This window comes from Lagenorhynchus albirostris, chromosome X (assembly GCF_949774975.1).
Source record: "Lagenorhynchus albirostris chromosome X, mLagAlb1.1, whole genome shotgun sequence".
Classification (NCBI taxonomy): Eukaryota; Metazoa; Chordata; class Mammalia; order Artiodactyla; family Delphinidae; genus Lagenorhynchus; species Lagenorhynchus albirostris.
In genome coordinates, this window is record NC_083116.1 from 36,822,673 (window position 1) to 36,845,846 (window position 23,174).

At 36.6% G+C, this 23,174-nt stretch overlaps 1 protein-coding gene across 4 annotated transcripts in view; it reads left to right on the plus strand.

Annotated features, from left to right (window-relative positions):
• The window catches only part of ACSL4 (acyl-CoA synthetase long chain family member 4), a 76,400-nt gene extending 53,495 nt beyond the window's left edge, over positions 1–22,905 (plus strand). For all 4 annotated transcript variants that reach the window (XM_060138005.1, XM_060138004.1, XM_060138006.1 and 1 more), the window contains 7 exons: positions 2,253–2,392; positions 3,182–3,354; positions 5,453–5,527; positions 9,647–9,838; positions 11,415–11,529; positions 14,577–14,734; positions 20,522–22,905. In XM_060138005.1, the coding sequence (XP_059993988.1) occupies positions 2,253–2,392; positions 3,182–3,354; positions 5,453–5,527; positions 9,647–9,838; positions 11,415–11,529; positions 14,577–14,734; positions 20,522–20,679 (1,011 nt within the window). In that variant the 3' untranslated portion in view covers positions 20,680–22,905. The remainder of the gene's footprint in view (positions 1–2,252; positions 2,393–3,181; positions 3,355–5,452; positions 5,528–9,646; positions 9,839–11,414; positions 11,530–14,576; positions 14,735–20,521) is intronic.
• The last annotated feature ends 269 nt before the right edge of the window (positions 22,906–23,174 follow it).

Genomic DNA, 23,174 nt, shown 5'->3' on the forward strand with positions numbered 1-23,174 from the left:
GGTCTTTTGTCTCCTTAGGGAGGTTTATTCCTAGGTATTTTATTCTTTTGTCTCCTTAGGGAGGTTTATTCCTAGGTATTTTATTCTTTTTGTTGCAGTGGTAAATGGGAGTGTTTCCTTAATTTTTCTTTCAGATTTTTCATCCTTCGTGTACAGGAATGCAAGAGATTTCTGTGCATTAATTTTGTATCCTGCTACTTTACCAAATTCGTTGATTAGCTCTAGTAGTTTTCTGGTAGCATGTTTTGGATTCTCTATGCGTAGTATCATGTCATCTGCAAACAGTGACAGCTTTACTTCTTCTTTTCTGATTTGGATTCCTTTTATTTCTTTTTCTTCTCTGATTACTGTGGCTAAAAATTCCAAAACTATGTTGAATAATAGTGGTGAGAGTGGACAACCTTGTCTTGTTCCTGATCATAGAGGAAATGGTTTCAGGTTTTCACCATTGAGAAGGATGTTGGCTGTGGGTTTGTGATATATGGCCTTTATTATGTTGAGGTAAGTTCCCTCTATGCCTACTTTCTGGAGGGTTTTTATCATAAATGGGTGTTGAATTTTGTCGAAAGCTTTTTCTGCATCTATTGAGATGATCATATGGTTTTTCTTCTTCAATTTGTTAATATGGTGTATCACATTGATTGATTTGTGTATATTGAATGAAGAATCCTTGCATTCCTGGGATAAACCCCTCTTGATCAGGTGTATGATCCTTTTAATGTGCTGTTGGATTCTGTTTGCTAGTATTTTGTTGAGGAGTTTTGCATCTATGTTCATCAGTGATATTGGCCTGTAGGTTTCTTTCTTTGTGACATCCTTGTCTGGTTTCCATACACTTTTTAAAGCAGGATAGTTATAAGATGTTGAAGTCCTTTTAGGGAACTTCTGGGATTTCTCAGTCACAGATATAAACAAAGATTTCAGTTATCCAGCAGTGATACCTTTTGTGGAAATGTAGAAAACAACACTGTACCATGCACCACCCCCCGCAGCTTTATTGACATATAATTGACACGTAGCATTGTGTCAGTTTAAGGTGTACAGTGTGATGATTTGATATACCTATATATTGTGGAATGATTACCACAGTAATGTTAATCAACACATTTATCACCTCTCATAGTTACTATTTGTGTGTTTATGATGAGAACAGTTAAGATCTATTGTTTTACCAACTTTCAGGTATATAATACAGTCTTGTTAAGTGTAGTCACCATGCTGTACATTAGATCTCTACACTTATTCACCTGGAAGTTTGTACCCTTTGACCAACATCTCCCCATTTCCCCCGCCCCCTAGACCTGGCCAACCACCAGTTTACTCTCTCTTGCTATGAATTCATCTTTTTTAGGTTTCGCATGTAAGTGAGATCATGTAGTATTTGTCTTTTTCTGTCTGACTTATTTCACTTAGCATAATGCAAGGGCTGGTTCTGCTGTCCTCATTTGTGAATGACTCTGTTCTAATATTGAAAGAGCCTTCCATAGAGTTATTCATGGTAGCACAACTGCATTTACATTAATTGCTATTTTAAATATTTAAAACTAGGTATTTATAAATAGGTGTGTTTTATGCAATAACTCTTGTTAATTTGTGCTAAGTAATGCCAAGAAAACATCATTTAGTGATAGTTGGGGCTTTTATTGGTTTGTTTGGTGTTTTCTGTTTTGCATGTATTAGCTTGGGAGTCAGTATATCCCAAACCTAGTCCTACGTCTAATTTTCCAAGGAGCTGTGAACAAGAATCCTATTTTTTGTTGTTGTTGTTGTTATCTTAGCTTCTATTAAAATGGAATAGAAATGCCTAAATTATAGGGACATAAGAATTTTAAGAAACTGTAAAACTCTCTGCCAGGCTGTAAGAGTCACAAGGTAGTAGTAAGAAAAACATCAGGATTAGATTCAACATAGTTGGATGTTTTAGTGCTATTTGAGAGTAAGTGAATATATTTGAAGAAAAGAATTTAAAAAAAAATTATGTGATAGGTGAATGAACTATTTATTCTCCAGTCAATTTTTTAAAAATTTTAGATAAACTTAGTGTGTAGAACTGAAGAAACCCCTATACTTGTCCTTAGTGTTTTTGAAATAGTGAACAAGTTAGTGAAATTAATCCTACAATATAATAAATATTTCCATTCTTAGGTAAAGACTTTTACCTAAGATATTGTAAATAAGGTGTTTTCAACTAAGACTGTCTCAGTGTTGGTGTAGTTCTTTTCAGATTATTTAATATGTTGCTTGCCTTTTAGGAAATCATGGATAGAATTTATAAGAATGTTATGAGCAAAGTCCAAGAGATGAATTATATCCAGAAAACTCTGTTCAAGATAGGGTATGATTACAAATTGGAACAGATCAAAAAGGGATATGATGCACCGCTTTGCAATCTGTAAGTATATCTCATAGACTCTGTAGTTTGAGCCTTTAAATCTTTTTGTGTTTTTACATCGGGAAGATGCGTAAGTAAATGACAAGTTAATTTAGTTTGAGCATCACCACCATGATCATAACGTTGAATTTCTCTTTTATTCACTTCTAAGCCTCATTGCTTATATAGCAAGCAGAGGACCTTGAACTCTGATCGTGGCAAATTAACAAATTTTAATAATTGAGTACATATTTAAGAGCTAATTATAATATTTGGTCTCATGAAGAAAAACTAGAGTAGACTTTTGTGTCAAGACAATTGAGTTTAAAAAATGCCATTTCTAACTCAAAAAAGTGATTTTCAAGATTTATTTGGCGTGAAGGTTTCTGATTTATTGTATTCATAAAATAGCATTTTAAGTGTATGAATATAACGGTTATTTTAAATGTGGTGCTGGGGAGTTGAGATCAGGAAACATTTTTCATTGGAAAGGAAATAAGATGGATGACTAAATGTTCCAAAGGTAGCTTTACATTTTTTCCTTTGACATCATCCTTTTCTTTCATTTACTGTGTGTCAAAGTAGTTTCCTGACACCGTACCTTTTTCTTTTTGCCTTTTTAAGAGTTTCTCTGGCATTTTTTTCAGTGTGTTACTAGTTGTTGCTTTGTTCACCTCTCATTATCACAATGATCCTGAAATATAGGTGTTCAACCAAAGTTGAGAAATCTTTTCCAGAGCCTATAAATTAGTGTGTCACCAAGAATAATCTGTGCATATATTAAAATCATTTATCACCCCTTTTATCTAGGATACTATTTAAAAAGGTGAAGGCTCTGCTAGGAGGGAATGTCCGTATGATGCTGTCTGGTGGAGCACCCCTGTCTCCGCAGACACAACGATTCATGAATGTCTGCTTCTGCTGCCCGGTTGGTCAGGGTTATGGACTGACAGAATCGTGTGGTGCTGGAACAGTTACTGAAGGTAAGCAGTTTGAATGTGGCAAATAATTATGTTAATTTCTACTGGTAAGGCCAATTTGCATTGCCTTTGGGAACCATGGTAACTTTATACCTCTTAAGTAATAATCAGATTCAATGAAAATCTACATATTTTAGTTTTGAGTCATGTGTACCCTTTATTTTTAAGCCTCGTAAATACTTATGACACGTTGTCAGTCCTGAAAGTTCTGTCACCCTGGTCTTGTAATCTTCTTTCTCTAAATGATCACTTCCTCGGAGAACTGCACTCTTGGAATAAGGTATCAGTTTTGTGTTCCCTCTCGAATCTATATTCCTGCCCTGACTTCTTGTTCGCTTTCTGTTGTTTTCAACAGCCTATAGCAGGGTTTCTCAACTTCAGCACGGCTGAAATTTTGAACCAGATAATTCTTTATTGTTGGGAGCTCTCCTGCACATTGTAGGATGTTTAGCCACTAGATAGCTGCCAGATAATATGACAGTGAATTATATCTTTAGATGTTACCAAATATCCCTTAAGGGGCAAATCACCCTAGGTTGTGAAACAATGCGGTATAGTAATCGTTTTACTATCTCACTTTTCACTTTAAACTTATGTCCAAAGTCAGTGCCATTATCCAAAACCATCTTTCCGTTGCCAGATTGTTTGACAGTGTTATTACCATCCTTAAAATCATTCAGGGCATTAGCTTTGAAGTCATCTGATTGTTTATTTTTAATATCTTTAACTTTCACCAGATCTTCCCACTTTTTCATTGGATTGCTCCCTCCACTGCCTGCCACCTTTGGCATCTAACCTTTTATTACTTCACACTGCCCTGTGGTAACAGCCTTTCAGCTGCTGTGTCTGCCTCTATTATATTACTTCTGATTCATCCTCTATTCTTCTGTTAGACACATCCACCTCAAACACTACTTCATACCTGGTGAACGTAGCTTTCAAGATGTCTCTAACCTGGCACCATTGTAGCTCTTCATCATTATTTGCCACCTGTGTACACACCAGGATTCTTGTTTCCAAATAAGCCAATCTTCTTACTCTCTCTTGTATTTTCTGTTCCCTTCTCTTGCAATGCCCTTTTTGCTATCTGGTCACAGCCATCTTCTCATGTGCAACTCTTCAGTTAAGTGTTCCCCAGACATTTCATCTTACATTGATCTTTCTAGTCTCCAAGGTGCTACTGTTCTCACCATCAGTACCATGCAGTTTAGTATTTAAAAGTGCTCTAATTATTTCACGTGCTTTTCTCTCCAGGTAGTTTGTTTGTAAGCTCATTGAGGGCAGGGTCTCCTTACCTTTAATGTGTTTTCCTCACAATGTTTAATATAATGCTAGGTACATAATAGGTTGTCCATAAATACTTGATTACTGCCAGCAATAATCACAAACTACAAAAGGATAATATCATCATCATCATCACGTTGGATAATAGCTGCTAACATTTATTGAACACTTTGTTTTTTGCCAAGAAGTGTTAAGCACTGTCTACGAATCATCTCATTTAACCCTCACAGCATATCCCTATATGAAATGGGTTCTGTTATTATCCCCTTTTATATAGATGAGGAAATGGAGGTTTAGAGAAGTTAAGTAACTTGTCCAATTTATACATCCAATCAGTGAGTTGTAGAGGAGGACTTCCAATCAAAATCTGTCTTACCAGAATCCTACGTAGATAATGGTGGAGCCAGCTCTCCTCCCTTAACAGATTTTTATACTTAATTATCTGAAATGTAGCCATGAGAAGCCAAAATGGTGTACCAACATTGAAATCAATTACACTGTTAAAATGAAGCTGAAGGGACTTCCCTGGCGGCCCAGTGGGTAAGACTCCATGCTTCCACCGCAGGGGGCACGGGTTCGATCCCTGGTCGGGGAACTAAGATCCCGCACATTGTGCGGTGTGGCCAAAAATAAATAAATTTTAAAAAATGAAGCTGAATTATTGAAAAATGGTCACGCTTTGCATTCCTCTCGCTATGGCCTCTTCTTTTGTCATCTTTCAGAATCTGGCTCCAACTTTAATATTCCTATAATCACATTAGTGGGAGTCTGAAATGTGTTACACTAATTAATATCTTTGTTGCTCTTTCCCTTATAGTTACTGACTATACTACTGGCAGAGTTGGAGCCCCTCTTATTTGCTGTGAAATTAAGCTAAAAGACTGGCAGGAAGGTAAGCATTTTATGACAAGCTCTAGTGTTTCTAGATATGCTAAAAACTACCGCGAGCCTCTGGACTTCCATTTTTAAAAAGCATTAGGTTGTCTGCGGTAGCAACCGAGTCTTTGCTGTTGCTTGTTCCCTGTGCTTTCTTTTTCTTCAGTAACACTGTTAGGTTCCCAAGAGGAAAGGGAAATCTCTAGAATCTAGGCATGATGATTCTGAACTTGGGAATACTCGATGGTAAAGAGGAAAAAAATTCTTAGTGGGGCATTCCCTGGATTTGGAGAAGGATGTATATCCTATCTTTTGAAGCTAGATTTTGCTAGTGAGTAGGTTTGGGCTGGGAAATGAAACCCCGTATTTTCAGGGGATAGAGTGACTAATCACACACACACATACCCCCCAACTTCTTAGAGCTTGACCCCAGCAAACATTTTTTTTTAAAGAGCGTTAACTTTTATTAAATATCTTATAGGTTCCAGGCAAAGGACTAGACACTTGATGTGAATTATTTCATTAACTTCATCAGCTGTTTGTAGTGAGATAGGCATATACAAATAAACCCATAGACTGACAAACAAGTAAATTAAGAATTACTTAACACACAGCACATTCAGTGGCCAAGGAAATTGAAATTCAGAGACATTACTTGCACAGCTAGTAAGTGGCAGACCATGAATCACACCTAGAACTGTTTGACACTAAAACTGATGCACTTTCTACCATGCTTTGCTGTCTCCTAAGTCACATCCCTGGTTTGGCTCAATCAAACTTTTGGTAAACAGTGAATCACCATATGATTTTGCAGTGGAGAACAAGCTCTTGGCAAGATCTTATATCAGAAAAGATACCAAGGAGAGAATTATTTTGAAGACATTTTCCTGGACCTGACTCCTGGTACATCCTGAAGTTTAGTAAGGCAAAAACAGTTCCACTGGATTACTCGAGGCAAATGGGAACCTTGTGGAGGAAAATAAAAAGAATGGATTGGGTCTGAACAAGGAGTAAGAACATCTAAAACTTAATCCAGGTTTTGCGTTTAATTCACCAGTGCACCTTAAACTCACTTATTTGCTATTCCAAACAACTAAGTGAAAGGAGGAAGTTAACAAACAGCATTATGTAAACAATATTAAGTAATTTTTTACTGGCTTTTCAAAAACTACCTTCTTTACTCCCTGTCTTATCTATATGGCCTTATAACCTCACAGAGGATGTAGCAATGGGGACAGATTTTCACAGAACCTGGCATATAGAAGAGTGGTTCCTACTCTTTCACATGCATGAGAACCATCTAGAAAGCTGATAAAACACAGATTCCTGGACCCTACGTCCAGAAAGACTCATTCAGTAGATCTGAGGAGACCTGATAATTTGTATTTCTTTTTTTGTTTTTGCTTGGTCACTGTGCATGTTATTCAGTTCACATACAGACAGCAAGATCCATGTATTGCTTAGAATAGAACCATTTAACCTTCAAGTATTTTGGAATTTTCCAGCTTTTTTTCTTTTTTGCACACACACACACTGTATTTTATTTTTACACGAGATAAATAAACTGACACCAAGCATTGTAAATGGATGACCACAACAAAAGCAACAACGATTGCAATTACCGAACACGAAACACACTCATACTACGTCATAATATTGACATTCAGTCCAGTAATCCTCCACTGTAACAGCTCCTTTACTTTGCAGTGAAAATTGATTTGTATATTTTTTGCCTCTGAGTCCTTGTGGGACTTTTTTTTATTCAAAAAGAAAGTCACAAAAATTATAATCATCCTCATCAGTTCACTCAGTACCATGTAATTAATTTTTTTTCATCTTGATCTTTTGTTAGCACTTTTATGAATTCATCAGTTTTCCACTAGAGTTCTGAAAATGCTTATTCATTCAGTTCAGCAGTATAGTCAGTTACCAGAAACCTGTACCTGTCAGAGTCTTTTCCATGAATTCCTTGAAGATGAAACCCTTTTATAGGAACATTTTTGCAAAAGCATCAGAGTACACCCAGACTGTCTGTAAATGACAGAAGACTTAAAAATGACCACGGTTAAAGATTTGATGAAAGTTCATAATAATGCAATTGACAAGGAAATTTAGTTATTTCTGAGATATACATTTTAAAGTAATAACTAGAATTATGACTTATAACATTATACCAGAACATAGAAGATTTTTAGAAATTTCATGTAATGTCTGAAACATTTATATTAACATAATTCCATACAAATAACCCAAAGAAAGTTTAGAATTAGTTGTTGTTTTTGTTTGTTTTTTTATACTACAGGTTCTTATTAGTCATCAGTTTTATACACATCAGTGTATACATGTCAATCCCAGTTGCCCCCAGGAAACATTTTTATAGTTGATAATCAATTGTCCAGCTATTTGTATAGTTTAATTTTTATAAGTAACTGCAGAAGGCGAGCCACTTAGAGGAAACCTGTGCTTTACAGACACTGGTGATAATCTGCAAAAGTAAAGCAGTCTTCCTATGATGAAATTGTGAAAAATATTAAACATATTCATTAACTGCAAAATAATTAATAGCCTAGCCATGCCAGATAAAGGAAGAGTAATTAAAAAGCTTAAGATTTGCTTTTATTTTTTTAAATTTATTTATTTATTCATTTTTGGCTGCTTTGGGTCTTTGTTGCTGCGCACGGGCTTTCTCTAGTTGGAACGAGCGGGGGCAACCCTTCATTGAGATGCGCGGGCGTCTCACTGTGGTGGCTTCTCTTGTTGCGAAGCACAGACTCTAGGCGCAAGGGCTTCAGTAGTTGTGGCACGCGGGCTCAGTAGTTGTGGCTCGCAGGCTCCAGAGTGCAGGCTCCGTAGCTGTGGTGCACGGGTTTAGTTGCTCTGCAGCATGTGGGATCGTCCCAGACCAGGGATCAAACCTGTCACCCCTGCGTCGGTAGGGTGGATTCTTAACCACTGAGCCACCAGGGAAGTCCCTCTTTAATTTTTCAATTTGGTATATTTGACATACAACATTCTGTAAATTTAAGGTGTACAACATGTTAATTTGATACATTTACATGTTGTAATATGATCGTAATATGATTGTAAAATGATCTCTATTACATTACATAATTGCCTTTTTAGTGGGTGGGATAGTTAAGTTTTAGTCTCTAAACAAGTCTGATGAATATAGTACAATATTGTTGTCTGTAAAGAGCCATAGACTGAACCTTTAAAGGACCAGTTACCTTGTAGGACACATCCCTTAGGTTGTGTGAACCCAAGAAAATGAATGCGCTTTGTCTGACATAAATTTGAAGTTTCAAAAAGTGTTTCTCCTATGTGACTTTTTATTGTGTGCATTACTGTGGTGCTCTATGAGCAAACAACCGTTCCTTTTTAAATACCACACTGAAAGGCCAAATTTATTCCCAAGCGTTTTACATCTTGGGAATAAGTCCTCCTTTCTCCCATGGTAATGCCCTTCCAATTTTAGAATGAAAATCTTAAAAAATATAGGGAGTGCGTGTCTACGTATACTGGGCATCAGCATCAATATTGCTTTACTAAATGGGTTATTTATTAAGCAGTGGAATCAGAGAAACAAGGTATATTGTAAAACTTGGTAAGGAGAATTCTGCCTTTAATTTTTATTTTTCTAATTTTTCTGGTACTGGGCTTTAATGTCAGTTTTGGAGAGTGGGTCCATAGTTGGAGTTTTCCTTGCTGTGAAAGAACCTTTGCTTTATACAATGAGTTTAATGTTTTATGTACAATGGGTTTTGTCATACTGAAATACTGAATAGTTTTAAATTTATAACTACCTATGCTCATTGATTAAAACCTTAGAATATATCTGAAACACATTTGATATCAACATATTAATAATTTACTTCTAAAAACTTCAAGTGTTACCCTTCTTGGGGGTGATTTTATCTTAACAGAACTCTATGAACCCTAAGCTTTAATGATGTTCTAAGTGTGAAATTTTATGATCCTGGGAAATATTAACTAATATGCTCCCGTAAAGTGAAGTAAAATTTGATCAGCAGAAAAATAGTAGCAAAGGATCTTTAAGAATTAATACAAGTTTATACAAATTTATACAAATAAATTTGTTTTAGAACAATAACTAATTTGCTTTTATGACTTCCAGGTGGTTATACAGTTCACGACAAACCAAACCCCAGAGGTGAAATTGTAATCGGTGGACAGAATATCTCCATGGGATATTTTAAAAATGAAGAGAAAACAGCTGAGGATTACTCTGTGGACGAAAATGGCCAAAGGTGGTTTTGCACTGGTGATATTGGAGAATTCCATCCCGATGGGTGTTTACAGATTATCGGTCAGTGTATTCTCTTTTTGTGCTTTTCTTCAGTTTTTGCAACTTCCACATATATGAAAGGTAATATTGGTCAGGTCATTAATAGGGTTGATGATTCCATTGGTTTAAACTTTAGAAAAGTTATTTAACTTTGGTCTGTGCTTCTCCATCTGTGAAATAGGGACAACAGTACTGACCTGGTAGGGGTTTTGTTAGGATTAAATGAGTTGTTACATGTAAAATGTTTAGAGCAGGGCAGTGCCTGCACCTTACTAAGTAGTAGCAGAAGCAGCATTGGGGTAGGGAGGGTGGGCAGGAAAATAGCAGTTGGCAGTGAGAAAACAAAAATTGCTCAAAAGAGGTTTTCTTTGTTTGTTTCTCTGTTTTGTTTTCTTTTGGTCAACTGTTGATACATTTGGTTCCGTATAACCATCTCCTGTAACATACCCTATTCTAGGCCTTGCTCACCACTTACCTCCCCACCCAAGAAGCATTGTGGACATGTTATTTTCCCCAGTGGCCATTTATAGGACTCTAACTAGCCTGGACTCTTAGAAAATTATAATATCAGTCCTCAACATTAATCTGTTCTTCTGAGAATGTCAGTTGGCTTGGCACTGCCCTTATTGAGCCTACTGAAATAGACTAAGTTCAAAGCTACTCCAGAATAGCCCTTACACTATTCATTTTAATCAGGCAAAAGTTAAAAATTTGACTAGCCGATAAGGACCACTCTGTTGGGTCCCATTCACATCCTTTTCAAGCCATAAAATTTCCCCAGTCATTATCTCTAGTGGTCCGTTTAAGTCTGTCTCTGGACCCATATGTGACCTGAATATAGTTAGAGATTTCCTGGGAAAATTGGTTCTTCGCCTAGAAGTTTGATCTGCCAGGGAAATTCCCAGGAAACATGGCTCAGTCTAGAACCAGTAACTCCCCCACCTACACCACCACCGCCTTTTTCCCCTTGATCCTTAATTGTGCTGGAATCAAAGGCTGGCTCCGGTGGCATGTGTGCTGGGTTCCCAGCCTATGGGTAGGCAAGTCAGCACTCACACAAAGGATGTAAGGCAACCTGATGATGTACCATCCTATACCAGCATGTTATTAGTGCACTGTCATTTTAACAAGATAATGACAAATCTGGAAAATGGGGAATTAACATTTATTGACTGTTCTGTATGTCAGACATTGTGCTACATGCCAGTATGAGGTAGGCATCATTATCCCTGATAAAATTTGTGGGTTGGAGCGGTCAAATGACATGTCTAGGATCCCATAGCTAGTAATGGGCAGAGCTACCATTCAAATCTAATGCCCCAAAGTCTTTGTTCCTTCTATTAAATTCATGATACTATTAAACATTATAGTAAGATATTAAGGCTTTTGGTGTAGGATATAACATTTTAGCCAGTACTTCTTTAACTAGGCATTTTCTTTTTAACTGATATGTTTGGGCAAACATTAGATATAACAAGATTTTAAAAGAAGTATCTTTATAAATAAAGATTAAGGTGATGAGACTGAAAGAAAATCAGAATTGGACATACCTTAATCAATGTACTATGGATAACATAACATGCTTCATGACTTACAGATCGTAAGAAAGATCTGGTGAAGTTACAAGCAGGGGAATATGTATCTCTTGGGAAAGTAGAAGCTGCACTGAAGAACTGTCCACTTATTGACAACATCTGTGCTTTTGCCAAAAGGTAATTTTAAAGTTGCATTTGTGTTTCATATACTTACAGTAAAAGGGTAATTGGGAAAAAAAATTGATATAATCATAAGGGAAACATCCAACTTTCAGAGTTGGGGAATGTTAGAAATTTATGAAAGTTCTTGAATTCAACAGCTTAAAGGTCATTTGAGATAATCCAGGCATTTTAACTATTTACTGGACTACCTACTATGTCTTGCTAAATACTTAGCTATGCCACAACAGTTATTTCATTTAACATCCATAACAACTGACATTTAGCGTAGGTCATTTTCCCGAGAGGGTAACACAGCTAGTACAAGTTTTCTAAATAAAAACACCTGAGAGATTGAACCATTTTCTTTCTTTATGTGTTAATATGGTTTATTTTTCTGGGCTTTATTACTCCCTTTAAAAAATTTAATTATAAAAAACACAAAACCTAAATTTACCATCTTAACCATCCTAAGTGTACCGTTCACTAGGGTTAAGTATATTCACACTGTTGTACAACCAATCTCCAGAACTTTTCATCTTGCAAAACTGAAACTCAACATCCATTAAACCACTCCCCATTTCCCCTCCCCCCACCTAGCCCCTGGCCGCCGCCATTCTACTTTCTGTTTCTGTGAATTTGACTCCTCTAGCTACCTTGAATAAATAGAATCATACAGTGTTTGTCTTTTTGTGACTGGCTTATTTCACTTAGCAGAATGCTCCCCAGGATTCATCTACATTGTAGTATGTGTCAGGATTTCCTTCCTTTTTAAGGCTGAATAATATTCCATTGTATGTAGAGACCACATTTTGTTTAGTCATTCATCCATCAATGGACAACTTGGGTTGCTTCTACCTCTTGACTATTGTGAATGATACTGCTATGAACATGGATATTCAAATATTTCTTGAAGATCCTGCTTTCAATTCTTTTGGGTATATACCCAGATGTGGGATTGCTGGATCATATGGTAGTTCTATTTTTATTTTTGGAGGAACTGCCATACTCTTTCCATTATGGCAGCACTATTTTTTTTTCCTTCCTATCAACAGTGTACAAGGGTTTTAATTTCTCCACATCCTCAGTAACATTTGTTTCTACTTTTTAAATTTTTTTTATAATAGTCACGGTAATGAGTTTGAGGGGATATCTTGCCCCTAAGGATTAGTGATGTTTGAGCATCTTTCCATCTGCTTGTTTGGCCGTTTGTATATCACCTCTGGAGAAATGTCTAATCAAGTCCTTTGCCCGTTAAAATTTTTTTCCCTCTTATTTTTGATTATACAATACAGTGTTATCAGCTGTAATCCCCATGTTACACATTAGATCATCAGACCCTATTCACCTTATAGCTAAAAGTTTGTACCCTTTTATCAGCCTCCACCCGCAGCCCCTAGCAACCACTTTTCTACTCTGTTTCTATGAGTTTGACGATTTTTTTTTTTTTAAGATTCCACATTTAAGCAATACCATGCAGTTTTTGTCTTCCTCTGTCTGGTTTGTTACACTTAGCATGATGCCCTCCAGCTTCATCAGTTTTATCGCAAATAGCAGAATCTCTTTCTCATGGCTCAGTAATATTCCACTGAACATATACACCACATCTTCCTTATCCATTCATTTGTTGATGGACACTTGGTTGTTTCTATATCTTGGCTATTATGGACTAATGCAGCAATGAACGTGGACCAGATATCTCCTTGATATCCTGTTTTCATTTCCTTTGGATTTATACCAAGAAGTTGGATTGCTGGATCATATGGTAGTTCCATTTTTAATTTTTTGAGGCGCCTCCATACTGTTTTCCATAGTGCCTGTACCACTTTGCATTCCCACCAACAGTGCACAAGGGTTCCCTTCCCTTTTCTTCACATCCTCACCAAAACTTGTTATTTCTTGGCTTTTTGATAATAGCCATTTTAACAGGTATGAGGTGATATCTTGTTGTGGTTTTGATTTGCATTTCCCTGATAGCTGGTAATATTGAGCACCTTTTCATGTACCCGTTGGCCATCTGTATGTCTTCTTTGGAGAAACGTCTATTCAGTTCCCCTGTCCATATTTTAATTGATTTTTTTTTTTTTTTTTGCTATTGAGTAGTATGAGCTCTTTATGTGTTTTGGATATTAACCCCTTATCATATATGATTTTCAAATACTTTCTCCTATTTTGTAGGTTGCCTTTTCATTTTGTTGATGGTTTCCTTTGCTGTGCAGAAGCTTTTTAGTTTTATATACTCCCACTTGTTTATTTTTGATTTTGTTGCCTTTGCTTTTGGTGTCAAATTCAATAAGTCATTGCCACGACCTATGTCTAAAGAGCTTCCCCCTATGTTTCCTTGTAGGAGTTTTATGGTTTCAGGTCTTTGCCCATTTTTAATGGGGTTATTTTGTTGTTGTTTTTGTTGTTGAGTTGTAGGAATTCTTTATACATTCTAGATATAAACCCCTTATCAGACATACGATTTGCAAATATTTTTATCCAGTTCCATAGATTGCCTTTTTACACTCTGTTGTGACCTTTGATACACAGAACATTTTTTATTTTTGTTGTACTCTTCATCTATTTTTTTCTTTTGTTTCCTGTGCTTTTTGGTGTCATATCTAAGAAAGTATTGCCAAATCCAATTTCATGAATCTTTTCCCCTATGTTTTCTTCTAGGCATTTTATAATTTTAGCTCTTACAGATTTAGGTCTTTGATCTATTCTGAGTTAATTTTTGTATGTGCTATAAGGTAAGGGTCCAACTTAATTCCTTTGTATATGGATATCCAGTTCTTTTAATACCACTTGTTGAAGAGACCGTCCCCACTGAGCGGTCGTGGAACCATTGTTGAAGATCAGTTAACCATATATGCAAGGGTTTATTCTGGACTCTCTATATCATTGGGCTTTCTATGTGTCTGTCGTTATGACAGTACTATGGGCTTTATTACTTCTTAATGAAGCTGTAACAAGAGAAAAATATATTCAGAATTATGTGTACTATTTCTTTGCATAATTTATGAATAATTGTTCTTAATGTTTTAATTTCCAGTTTGTTTTATTTTCTAATTTTTTAGTGACCAGTCCTATGTGATAAGTTTTGTGGTTCCTAATCAGCAAAGGTTGACGCTTTTGGCACAACAGAAAGGGGTGGAAGGCACTTGGGTTGATATCTGCAATGACCCTGCCATGGAAGCTGAAATACTGAAAGAGATCAGAGAAGCTGCAAATACCAGTAAGTAAGAAGTGGCTTATCTGTTGATGTCCCTACAAGTTATTTAATGAGGTCCTGTGCATTAGACCCTTCAAGATGTCTATTTGGTTTGTTTGTTTTACATTTTTATTGGCGTATAGTCGATTTACAATGTTGTGTTTTAAAAAACCTGCCTCCTAAATATTCATAATGAATTTCCACGTTGGAAGGATCTGTAAATGTTATATGGTAGAATAACCTAACTAGTTCTTTATTGCATGTCACAGCATCCCTGCTAGGTGGTCATCTACTCTGTGTACTCTGTGTTTGCAATGGTCCATCTTTGTTCTGATAGTTCATACTGATGTGCCCTGGTGTGAATCTTTTATCATTTATCATTGCATATACTTACTTGGTGTGGGCCCTTTCAATCTAGAGATCTCTGCCCTATGGCTCTGGGAAATCTCCATTTACCTTTTGTTGTTTGTTTGCTTTTCTTTCATTGCTTTTCCCCTCTGAGTTTTGTGTTCATGTGTTTTTTTGTTTTGTTTTGTTTTTTTTGCGGTACGCGGGCGTCTCACTGTTGTGGCCTCTCCCGTTGCGGAGCACAGGCTCCGGAGGCGCAGGCTCAGCGGCCATGGCTCACGGGCCCAGCCGCTCCGCGGCATGTGGGATCCTCCCGGACCGGGGCACGAACCCGTGTCCCCTGCATTGGCAGGCGAACTCTCAACCACTGCGCCACCAGGGAAGCCCTGTGTTCATGTTTTTATCTGGGACTACTTTTATATGGTTGTTGACCTTCTACTTTCATCCTCTAATTTTATTATCTTTTTTTTTTTTGTAATCTATCTTGCCTTTTTTTTTTTTTTTTTGGCTGGGGGTGGGAGGATTGCAATTTATTTATTTATTTATTTGACATCTTTATTGGAGTATAATTGCTTTACAATGGTGTGTTAGTTTCTGCTTTATAACAAAGTGAATCAGCTATACATATACATATATCCCCATGTCTCCTCCCTCTTGCGTCTCCCTCCCACCCTCCCTATCCCACCCTTCTAGGTGGTCACAGAGCACTGAGCTGATCTCCCTGTGCTATGCGGCTGCTTCCCACTAGCTATCTGTTTTCCATTTGGTAGTGTATATATGTCCATGCCACTCTCTCACTTCATCCCAGCTTACCCTTCCCCCTCCCCATGTCCTCAAGTCCATTCTCTAGTAGGTCTGTGCCTTTATTCCTGTCCTGCCCCTAGGTTCTTCATGACCATTTTTTTTTTTAGATCCCATGTATATGTATTAGCATACAGTGTTTGTTTTTCTCTTTCTGACTTACTTCACACTGTATGACAGACTCTAGGTCCAGCCACCTCACTACGAATAACTCAATTTCCTTTCTCTTTATGGCTGAGTAATATTCCACTGTATATATGTGCCACATCTTCTTTATATCTTGTCCTTTTTGTTTTATATTCTGGCAGATCCCTCAACTTTATCATTGCCTCAGTCTATCGAGCTTCCAACTTCGAATATCAGAATTTCAATTTTCAAGAGTTCTTTCCTGCTTTCTTAGTGTCCTTTTAATAGCATCCTGTTGCTCTTTCATGGATGCAGTCATCCTCTGAGGGTGTTGAAGGGATTCCTTTTATGAAGTTTCCTTCTCCTGTTATCGTTTCTGTTTCCTTCAAGTTCCACTTTCTGCTTGCTTTGGTCGGCCTTGCATATATCTGCTGTTCCTTGTCTGTCCATTCATATTTGAGAATGAGGTTCTAAAAAGCTATTTGGAAAGCTTGCTGGGCTTCACTGAAAAGTTATTCAAATGTTAGTGTCTTGAGTCATTCCACTTCTCCAGAGGAGACTTCTGCAGTCTCTTACCTGGGAGATATTAGCATGACTGCCAATATTCTGGTAGCCAAAAAAAAAAAAGGGCATTGGAAGGGGGCTGGGGCTGGGGTGGGTAGGTCTTCCCCTCACTGAACCTTTAGGTTTTCAGCCTTACTCCCTCCCTCTATTGTAAGTGTCCTGAGTCCAGAGTCTCTCTAGTTCAGTTTTTCCAAAAGGTAAATCTATCTCCAGCCTGGTTGGGGAAGAGCAGGATGAGGGAGAACTATCCTCTGAACAGATGAGGGCCAGCCCTGCTTTTTCAGCATGCCCCTCATCTCTGTCTTCTGTCCCTCAGCTTCTGTCTACGGGCTCGAGCGGGAGATTGGTTTGCCTCTTGTTGGTGTTCTTCGATGTGGGCAGTTAGCTTTTAGCTCTCTTGGCTCCCAGTCAGTTAACTGCTGGCCTGTTTGCTTTTGGTCTTCTAAGATTTTGTTGGGCCTTCTCACCCAGTGTCCTCTTTCTCTCATTTCTATTTTTCCTTTGTGGTTAATACCTTTTGAATTTAAAAAATTATTTTTAAACTGTTTATTTTCCAGGGGAGCAGAGATAAACTGTGTACTCTTCATGTTTAATTGGAAGCGATTAACCTAGTTTTAACCTATTGCTTTCCCTCCTAAAAAACGAAAATGTCATTTTTCTGATTACAGATACCTATATTCATTATAAAGTACTGGACAATACAGAAAGTTTAAAGGAGGAAGTAAAAATCACTTGATAGTAGTTACCTTTGGGTGGTGACATTACATTTTGTTATATATAGTTAACTTACCAACGTCATCGACTTTCTTCTAAGTCAGTAGATACAGAATTGAATTACCATTTTTTAAGCTAAATAGTATTCCAGTAAAGGAGTGTCCACTTAAGTCCTTATTGTTAGACTTTTTCCCTCCACTGTAAACAAATAGAATATATATCTTTTACTCTAATTTATTTTCTTATGTAATTATTTTCTTAATATGGATTATCTGAGTCAAGAAAAATGTATATTTTAAAAGCTTTTTTCCCTTATGTTGCCAAATAACTCCCTCTTCCCTCCCAGAAAAACTGGACTAGTTTATACTCCTGTCAGAGATACATGAGCACACCTGTTTCCCTAACTAGGCTACTATTATTTATTTTTAAAATTAACTACTTGGGTTCCATTTTGGTTAAAAAATATAGTTTGTAACATTTGTTAGCAAGTTGAAGTTGAAAAACTATTTTCCCCAAGAAGAACATTCTTCTGGTTAACTCTGGTCACTGTAAAGTTTTAAATAGCAGTTACCTATTAACATAATCTGCAAAGTAAGTTACTGTATAAGCATAAAGACAGTAGCTTAATTTTTTTCTTAAAGTTGGTTTTGTTAATTATAGTATTATTGACATATCACACTTTTTAATATCACCAGGCTTCCAGAATTTTCTTTGATACAAATCCTCATTTTTTTCTTTAAATGTAGTATTTTAAAAAGTATTTCAGGGCTTCCCTGGTGGTGCAGTGGTTGAGAGTCCGCCTGCCGATGCAGGGGACACGGCTTCGTGCCCCGGTCCGGGAAGATCCCACATGCCGCGGAGCAGCTGGGCCCGTGAGCCATGGCCGCTGAGCCTGCGCGTCCGGAGCCTGTGCTCCGCAACGGGAGAGGCCACAACAGTGAGTGGCCCGCATACCACAAAAAAAAAAGAAAAAAAAAAGTATTTCAGCCAATAGGCTGTTATTCTTAGTCACTCTCTGAACGTACTAATGGAGCAGAATGTGACTTGAATAATTTGTCATTGAATATTCACCTGTGTAAAAGCAACAGTGGGGGAAGTTTTTCAGGCTGGAAAATGGAATACAATTCTAGGACCTGCTAGGCCTACATAACTTTCCTGTGCTTGGATTGAGGCGTGAAATGGAACAATTCATGATTTGGATAATGAACACTAATCATGAGCTAAATCTAAATAACTCATAAGCTCGTGTGTGCCACAGAAGATTTATTTTGCTAACCTTTTGCTTCAAATTATAATTTCAGAGACTTAGGCCAAAAAGTATAAAATAGTTTTGATTGTTTTCAGTTAAATCTGCCTGAAATCATACATCATTCATAGCAGGCCTCTTCATGTTTTAAATATAAGTGCAAGGTATAGATAGTATCATAAGAATGCAAAATAATGGTTTCGGAGTGATTTGACAACTATCAGTGGCTAGAAAAATTGACATTTGCTGCCACCTGCAGGTCACATTTCATAATGTCTTAGGTAATTCTGATAAAATGCCACGTGTAAAATTGTTTTTGTTTTTTTCTTCCCCTAATCTTTTTCACTTGTTTGCAATTTATAAATTTATTTAATTTATAGGAAACTGTGTGATTGCCCGTTGCTCTCTATAGCTTGTGGTACTAGCTAATGTTTAGGAGTTTCCAAAACTATGAAACCTCTAATGCAGCATTAAAAAAAAAATGCTTAATTTGCTTGTGCGCAATTGAAATAACGTACCTGCTTTGTCCCATTGTTGTCGGTGTTTCTGGAATACGACCTGTGTAAGTAGGTAAAGTAATATGAAATAAAAGGGTTTGGAGCCAGATCAGTATTTGAGAATTTAACTATTCCCTTGAGATCCAAATGTGACCTTATTTCAGGCACCTCTGTATAACTGAGCTATAATCTATCATCAGAGTAGATATGGTTAATTTGAACAAGTTTTATATTCCTTTATTACCTTTTTAGGCATTACTTTTAGGAAGTTGGTTCTAAGTAATTTGAAACATTACTTTTCACACCCAGCTTTATATTTTTCTCTTATTTTAATGAGAAACTCGCTAATTCACCCAAGCTTTCATAAAGCTCAGACTAGCATTAGAACAAAACCTTCATTGAATTTGAGTTCTTTGTGCTTATCACTGAAACCAAGTTGTTTCTCAGGTTACCTAGGCTGTTTAGCAGTAGTTTTAAAACATGCAGATGTTTGCTTCTTCGAAATTGCTATTTTAAATAATTGCATATAAAATAAAGCTCATCTGTAGATTAACATTACAGTTAGTAGGCCTTCAGAATTTTAAGGATGACCTTGTATTAATAATAAGTAACTTCATTGAATATAATTTATTGAATTTAAAATTATTGAGCACTGTATGGATTGCTTCTATGTCCTTATTTTCACCATTTTCTTACATTTCTTTCAACATGTGTTGTGTTGTCTAACTCAAATCCAATATGTGCTGCGTCAATTCTTATATCATTTAAGAATATGAAACTCACAACCCCCCCTTTTGATTCTTACTTGAATTACAATAAAGCTTACGAAGAACAGTTGTCTAGAGGCTAATTTTCTGTAGAATGAATGAATAAATATGTATGTTTCTTGAGGGCTCAGTGTAGCCTATGGATGGCAGTGAACAGAACAAAGCCCCTGCTTTCATGGAGCTTACGTTCTAGTAGGTGACATAAATATATAATATATGAGGTGGTGATAAGTATTTTGAAGAAGACATAGCATAAGAGGATACAGAGAGACAAAGGGACTTCTGTTTTGTTAGGAGTGGTCAAGGGAGTCCTCTCTGAGGCGGTGGCATTTGAACAGACACGTGGATGGGGTAGGGAGGTGAGCCATGCAACTACAGCAGGGAAGGCCATCCCAGGCAGAAGGCGCAACAGGTAGAAAGACTCTGAAGAGGAGGGTGTCTACATATATATTAGAAAAAAAACTGCGTAGTCCAAAACCATTCAACTGAAACAACTGATATGTACTTTGAGAAATATAAAATGAAATTGTAAGGTGGTGGTATCATTAATTAACTCTAACATACCATTAAGTTTGCCTCATCACCTGCACCATCTAGGTGAATCCTGCAAAATTCATGTTTTATTGTTTCTCTCTCTCCCACTCGCCCCCATTTTCCTAACCCTCGTCACTCTTCCCCCTTCTTTCCCCTCTCTCTCCCTCTCTTTCCCTCTTTCTCCCTCATTCCTACCCCCACTTTCTCATTTCAGTGAAATTGGAGCGATTTGAAACTCCAATCAAGGTTCGCTTAAGCCCAGAGCCCTGGACCCCTGAAACTGGTTTGGTCACTGATGCTTTCAAACTGAAAAGGAAGGAACTGAAGAACCATTACCTCAAAGACATTGAGCGAATGTATGGGGGCAAATAAAATGCTGCTCTCTTACTTACAATTGTGCAGGAGGCGGCCTGATGGTTTTTCAGTTCTGGAGTTTTCAGCCTTGTTGAGCTGTCTGTTAGAATGTAAAGTGTATCATTCTAAAGTCATGGTAATAAAAAAACAAAACCCAAAGTGATTAAAATAGTTGTCGAGTCTACTTTGACTTAGTTTTGCATAGTTCTAGTGAAGCTGAAACTGAAAAGTTATTTCCCTGTAGCTGTGTTATTAATTTTAGAGCAAAATTCCTGTTTTTAAAAATTAGCCTAAGATATACTTGTTTCATTAAAGAAAAAATATTTAATGTTGAACAAAATAAGTTGGAGCTGGAGTAGAATGTAGTTTGAGGAAATTTGCAACTTCCAATGTCTATTGTCTTCCTAGTTCAGAAGATGCTCAAATATTAAGCATGACCAAAAAAATATATTAACACTACTCAAAGCAGAAGTGCTGCAGGGCTTTAAAATTCTCTTCCAACCATTTGTCTTGAATCATAATATACAGAATCAAGTAATACCTTGGAAACCATTTTAGCATTCATAATTGTTGTGTAGGTTACACATAGAATCATTATAATATTGTGAATAATTACAGTGCCTGAAGTAAGAATAAAACAATATAAACGCACCAAAAAATATCTAGTAATATATTTAAAGGGAAATTCAACTGCTTTTTTGAAACTTGGAGATGTGAAATCAGTAACTGTAATTATTTGAATGACTTAAGAGTAAAAGTACATCTTAAAAAATGCTGAACATTGCGTTTCTGTTTGTTCAAAATAAGACAAACCAAGAGTTAAAATAATAGAAAGTTAATCAAATTTTAACAGGAAGCATTTTCTCTGTTAGAAGAGGTGTTGAAATCATAAGTATTTAGAATTCCAACCCTTGCACAGCACTGAACCAGGGAGAGGATTTAGACTTTGAACTTATCTTTGATAGCAGGGATTGATTTTAAAGTGTATTAAATCACACTTGTAATTTAAGGTCTGTTTGCTGTTGCTGATTTGATTCTTGGTCAATTATTTGTATTACCAAAAGCCTTTCATTTTGCTTTAATTTTAGCAAAAGCGGGTTATGATGAATGACTTCCCTACCATCTTGACTTAATCTCCGAATTATTAATTAACTTGGATGCGTTTTAGGAACTTAAAGGGAAGAACACGCTGTTACCACTTTTTTTCTGTTTGAGAAGAGTTCAGAAACTGGAAATGCTGGATTTGGGAGAAGGGAAGTTACTCACTAAGGGACTGATACTTGTGCAGTAACTTGGTATGTGGGCTTCTTTTTGAATCTTTAATTAAAATCTGGGATTATATATCCCTGATAGGTATTCACACTTGAACCATAGTTACTGTAAAAAAAAAAAAACAAAAATTCTTAATACTGTTATTCTTTGCACTTTTTTCTTAGTCATTTTATATATATATATATATATATATATATATATATATACCTATATATATATGTTGCTTACATTGCTTTGTACAGATGTGGGCCACCACTGCAACAAAACACATTCTGTTTGCTCTAGAATATTTATAAAGAAAATATTTAAATGTTATGTATATGGTGGTATAAAGGAAAAATCATCTGGTGTTATTATAAGCAAGAATGGAGGTTTTTGTAAAGAATGTTCAGTGTTCTGCAATGTAAAATTTGAAGCAAGGTCTCCCTGAGTTATGTGTATGTGAGTATTCTCATTCTTCCCAACTTGCCTTCTAAGAGTGAAAAACCATTCTTACCAAGTAGACTACTATTCAGCTTCCACTGTTCTGGCCCACTGTTGATCCTCTAAGGATGATGTTCTTAGACTTTTTCAGTATGTGAGTCCCCTCCTTTTGGAATGGTGATTTTAAATGTGTGAGTGCATGCGTACTCAGATATTTGAACCCTCACCCGCTCCCATCTCCCAAAAGCTAGAACACTGCCAACTAATCTGTTGTATGGGTCCTTTAGAAACGCGTAATTAACACTTAAGGTTGGGTGCTGCTAATTCTTTGCGAAAATCCAAATATTGTTAACGGACCAGGGAGATGCCACTACCCCCTGATTTTTCCTCAGCAAATATACGTGTTTATGTAAACAGATCTTTCCATATTCATAGTGACTTTTCAAGTATTTGAGCGTAAAGATTTTGATCCTACCTTTTTTATACCTGTTTGAATTGTTCACTGTTATTATTACATGTCAGCCATCAAATAAAGTTGTACTTAAAAATTTTCCTGCAATTATGTACATTTCTAAGACGAACACTTGTGACTTTGCTTTAATTACATGAAAGTACCTTGCCTCCTTGATATTTGATATTCATATTGATTTTTTTTTTCTGGAATGGAGGTATAATTGTGTCACTTTTTGGAACTGAGATACACATGAATGATTCAAAAAGTCAGAAGTTAAGGAGAATAATGTTTCTTTGGCCATAAAGACTGATTAATAATCCTTGCCTCTATTTTCTTGATAGCATGTGACAGATGTTTCTGGAGT